Source organism: Ursus maritimus, unplaced genomic scaffold (assembly GCF_017311325.1).
Source record: "Ursus maritimus isolate PB19 unplaced genomic scaffold, ASM1731132v1 scaffold_23, whole genome shotgun sequence".
NCBI lineage: Eukaryota > Metazoa > Chordata > Mammalia > Carnivora > Ursidae > Ursus > Ursus maritimus.
In genome coordinates, this window is record NW_024424786.1 from 31,629,811 (window position 1) to 31,634,887 (window position 5,077).

The window sequence follows — 5,077 nt, forward strand, 5'->3', positions numbered from 1 at the left end:
TTGCAACCAGACTGAAAACCTGAGCTCAGGAGCGCACGCAAACCACACTGAAATAGGGAGCTTGGGAGCACGTGCAGGAACCGAGGGTGGCTGGTGGTGTTAGAAACACAAAGGACAGAGATGTGCAGGCCCTGATAGTGAGGGCTGGGAGAGCAACTTTGGGGTGCACAACGTGGCACACTGCAGGGTTTTTGGCAGCACCGACAGAAACAGAGTTAAAGTGGCCAAGAGAGCTCAGTGGAGAGTGGACTGTGATCTCTCTGTTCTGAGACAGAGGCTAGGATAGGGTCACTGCTTCTCTGACTTTCAGAAGAGTCACAGAAAACTGCCAGGGAAAGCTGCCAGAGAACAAAAGCCCAGAAATACCAGCTCACATTGTGCCCATCCCCATTCCCCCTCACAGGGGACAGGGAGACTCTACCCAAACAGGGTCACCCGAGTATCAGTGCAGCAGGCCCCTCCCTGAGAAGGCAGGCTAAAAATTGAAGAATCCCACATCCCTAAGGTCCCTATAAAACAAGTGCACACTGCCTGGGTCCTGGTCAATAATTTGGGCTCTGGGCATCCCCGTAACCTCTCCTCATCAGAATGACAAGAAGGAGAAATCCACCCCCAGCAAAGAAAAGATAATGAGTCTGTGGCCTCTGCCACAGAACTCATGGATATGGATATAACCAAATTGTCAGAAACGGAGTTCAGAGTGACAATGGTCAAGATGATGTGTAGACTTGAAAAAAATATTAACAAAAATATTAACAATATAGAATCTCTAAGGACAGAAATGAGAGCGAATCTGGCAGAAATTAAAAATGCTATGAATCAAACACAGTCTAAACTAGACTCTCTGACAGCCAGGGTAAATGAGGCAGAACGAATTACTGAATTGGAGGATGGGATGGTAGAAGAGAAAGTTAGAAACTTGGCTCAAAAAAATCCAATCTCAAGAATGTAGATTACAGGAGATTACTGACTCAGTGAAATGTTCCAATGTCAGAATCATCGGTATCCCCAAGGGGGTGGAGAAAGAGAGATGTCTAGAAGAGATATTTGAACAAATTGTAGCTGAGGACTTCCCTAATCTGGCAAAGGAAACAAACATTCATGTCCAAGAGGCAGAGAGGAACCCTCCCAAGGTCAATGACAACAGACCTACACCACATCACATCGTAGTGCAATTCGCAAATATTAGATCCAAGGATACAGTATTGAAAGAGGCCAGGGGGAGGAAAATCCTTACGTACAGAGGTAAAAATATCAGAATAATGTCAGACCTGTCTACAGAGACCTGGCAGGCTAGGAAGGGCTGGCAGGGTATTTTCAAAACTCTATCTGAGAAGAACATGCAGCCAAGGATCCTTTATCAAGCAAGGCTGTCATTCAGAATTGATGGAGAGATAAGGACCTTCCAGAATCGCCAGTCATTGACCAATTTTGTAACCATGAAACCAGCCGTACAGGAGATATTAAGGGGGGGGGCTCTATAAAAGTAAAAAGGCCCCAAGAGTGATACAGAACAGAAAGTCACAATCTATAGAAACAAATACTTTACAGGCAACATGGCATCATTAAAATCATATCTCTCAATAATCAGTCTCAATGTAAATGGCCTAAGTGCTCCCATAAAGTGCCACTGGGTTGCAGATTGGATAAAAAGGCATGACCCATCCATTTGCTGTCTACAAGAGACTCATCTTGAACCTAAAGATACATCCAGACTGAAAGTGAAGGGATGGAGAACCATTTTTCATGCCAATGGACCTCAAAGAAAGCTGGGGTAGCAATTCTCATATCAGACAGATTAGATGGTAAACTAAAGACTGTAGTTAGAGATACAGAAGAGAACTATATTATTCTTAAAGGATGTATCCAACAAGTGGATATGACAATTATAAATATATATGCCCCCAACAGGGAGCAGCAAGATACACAAGCCAACTCTTCACCAGAATAAAGAGACATATAGATAATAATACATAAATAGTAGGGGACCTCAACACTCTGCTCTCAGCAATAGACAGATCACCTAAGCAGAAAATCAACAAAGAAACAGGAGCTTTGAATGACATACTGGACCAGATGGACTTCATAGATATATACAGAACACTATACCCCAGAACAACAGAATACTCATTCTTTTAGAATGCACATGGAACTTTCTCCAGAATAGACCATATACTGGGTCGCGTAACAGGTCTCAACCAATACCAAAAGACTGAGATTATTCCCTGCTTATTCTCAGACCATAATGCTTTGAAACTGGAACACAATCACAAAGAAAAATTTGGGAGAAATTCAAACACTTCAAAACAAAGAACCATCCTGCTAAAAAATGATTGAGTAAAGCAGGGAATTAAGAAGGAGATCAAATAATTTTTGGAGACCAACGAAAATGAAAACACGTTGGTCCAAATCCTATGGGACACTGCAAAGGTGGTCCTAAGGGGGAAATACATAGCCATCCAAGTCTTACTCAAAAGAATAGAAAAATGTAAAACGCAGTTTTTATTTTCTGTGTGTCTTGTTCTTCGGTCCCTATTTTCCTTTCTTACTGCCTTCCCTTGTATTTTGTTGAAGTTTTGGTATTTCTATGCTTTCATCATTTTCTCTTTCTTTTGCAGAACTTTCGTCCTAAGTCAAATCTGGATCTCCCTTTCTTTGAGTTCTCTCTCTTTGAACGACCCCGTGTCTATATCTCAGATTACTTCCCATTGCATTGGTCTGCAATTGGTCTAAACGTTGCCATTCAAATTTGAATCCATGGACTTTTTGTCTTTTTTACTCAGTTGTCATTAACTCTGTCTTTTGTACCAGATAGTTGTGTTCCCATTAGCTAAGAAGAAACCCATATAGTAATTGCTACTAGAGATGAAGTGGTGTTAATATGTTTTGACAGAAAAAATGGTCCACTAGTTCTTCTGCCTCAGGAATCATGTGTGAGATTGCTCAATGGCTGTATCTAGAGGAATTTTATATCCCTTTTTGGCTTTAGGCAAAGAAAATAATTTACTCTAAGAAGAGCCCAGATTACACTGTAAATGGTGCCCTTAAAATTGTGCAACAAGGCACAATTATCATGACAATCAACACTATACCCCATTAATTTTGGGATAAGTACTCTCTCATCTTCAAAACTCATTCATTTCTGGTTGATCTTCATTTCTCAGTGTAGTAAATGTACTTTGACTACATGCTTGGGACTGAAACTATGAATTTTCAGCAAAAGTCTTAGCCATATTGCCTTTCATTTATGTATTTTAATTGTAATATTCATATAATGTATACCTGGAGCTTTACGGTGAATTTTTCTGCTGAATAAATAAACTCAGAGATTTTCTATAGGTTGTGACAATAGTATTCTGATTTGCAGTGTCCCTTGGGTCAACAATTTGAAAGTGCAGAGAGATTGCTAATTGGAAGAGAATTTAGTCATCATTTAATCAAATATTTGTATGAAAGAGGAATGATTAAAGAATACACAAAGCATCAGGAGCAAATAAACTTACATATTTTGACTTCAGGGTTATCATCCTTTATATTAGTCGTACTTATTCTTCAAAGATGAATAAAGTTTTTTTTTTTTTTCTTCTGTAGTCACATGAACAGTTACTCAAGATTACTCTGTGGCTCCAGAGCTTTCTCATGGTATTTTTCACCTGTGAGTTTCTAAGGGTGTAGATTAAAGGGTTAACATGGGTGTTATCATAGTATAAAACACAGCCACTGCTTCATCAATGGGGAAGGTGACCATAGGCTGAAGGTACACGAATATACAGGGTACAAAGAATAGGACAACTACAGTAACATGGGAGGCACAGGTGGACAGAGCCTTATGCTGTCCTTCAGTACTTTGAGTTCTTAGGGAGTAAAGGATGAAGACATAGGAGGTGATAAGAATAGAAAAAATGAGCAGACACATCAGTCCACTGTTGGCAGCAACAAAAAGTCCAAAGATGTGAGTGTTAGTGCAAGAAAGTTTTAGCAGAGGGAAAAGGTCACAGAGGAAATGGTCAATGACATTGGGACCACAGAAGGGCAAGCAGACAGTAAAAAGGATTTGAATCAGAGCATGAAGAAATCCCCCAGCCAGGCCATGGCCACCAGGTGGCCACACATTTGCCTGTTCATTGTGAGCCTGTAGCGTAGGGCTTGCAGATGGCCAGGGAGCGGTCATAGGCCATCACCATGAGCAGGATGATCTGAACTCCTCCAAAGAAATGCTCTGCAAAGAGCTGAGTCATGCACCCACTGAAGGAGATAGTTTTCTTTTCAGTGAGTAAGTCAGATATCATTTTGGGAGCCATGGTAGAAGAGCAGCAGCTGTGTATGAAGGACAAGAAAGACAGAAAGAAATACAAGGGAAAGCTCAGGGCTCTGTGGTTGTTGATTGTCATGATAATGAGTAGGTTGCCAGGTACAGTGAGAAAGTAGATGACCGAAAGCACAAGGAACAAGAGTTTCTGCACATCTGGGTTCTATGTGAGGCCAAGCAGGATGAATTCAGTCACATTTTTCATTTGTTATGTGAATCCGCTTTGGCATCTGGATAATTGATTTGTCTCTGAATAGCACAGGGATTGCAACTGTGGCAGATAAATTTTGATGAAGCAAATCATTTCTGTCAGGATTGCTTTCTGTGAGACTGATGGAAACCCCTAGCATATAAACTCAGTCTTAAAGATGGGCCTTATTACTAGTTATATAAGGAACACATAGTCTCTTTACTCTCTGAGATACACAGACCCACAGACACATGCACACACACATTCACACATACACTCAAGCATATCCACAAATACAGTTTTAGGAATGTAGGTCCCTTCCTGTAATTGTACATGGGTGGATATTCTCTGAACAATTGCCATAGTATTTTCATCCCTAGAAAATCTGGAATGAGAGTAGGACCAGAGGAGGAGCAGTGAGTTGAATTCATGAGAGGCTACTGCCCTGTGTCTCTTCTAGTCACCTGTGCTTCTGAGGCTAACCTGCAGTTTGTTGTTCTTGTAGTATGTAGCTTGTTTCAAGTGACTATAAGACATCAGGGAAATTCAGTTTGAAATTAAGTATGATCTTGTCACAT

At 40.8% G+C, this 5,077-nt stretch overlaps 1 protein-coding gene across 1 annotated transcript; it reads right to left on the minus strand.

Annotated features, from left to right (window-relative positions):
• Positions 1-3,618: 3,618 nt before the first annotated feature.
• LOC103672375 (olfactory receptor 4C5-like) lies at positions 3,619-4,714 on the minus strand. Its single transcript, XM_040638709.1, is given in 3 exon segments — positions 3,619-4,083; positions 4,086-4,142; positions 4,145-4,714. Coding segments are annotated over 3 exon segments (711 nt in total). The 5' UTR covers positions 4,392-4,714; the 3' UTR covers positions 3,619-3,676.
• Between the last annotated feature and the right edge of the window lie 363 nt (positions 4,715-5,077).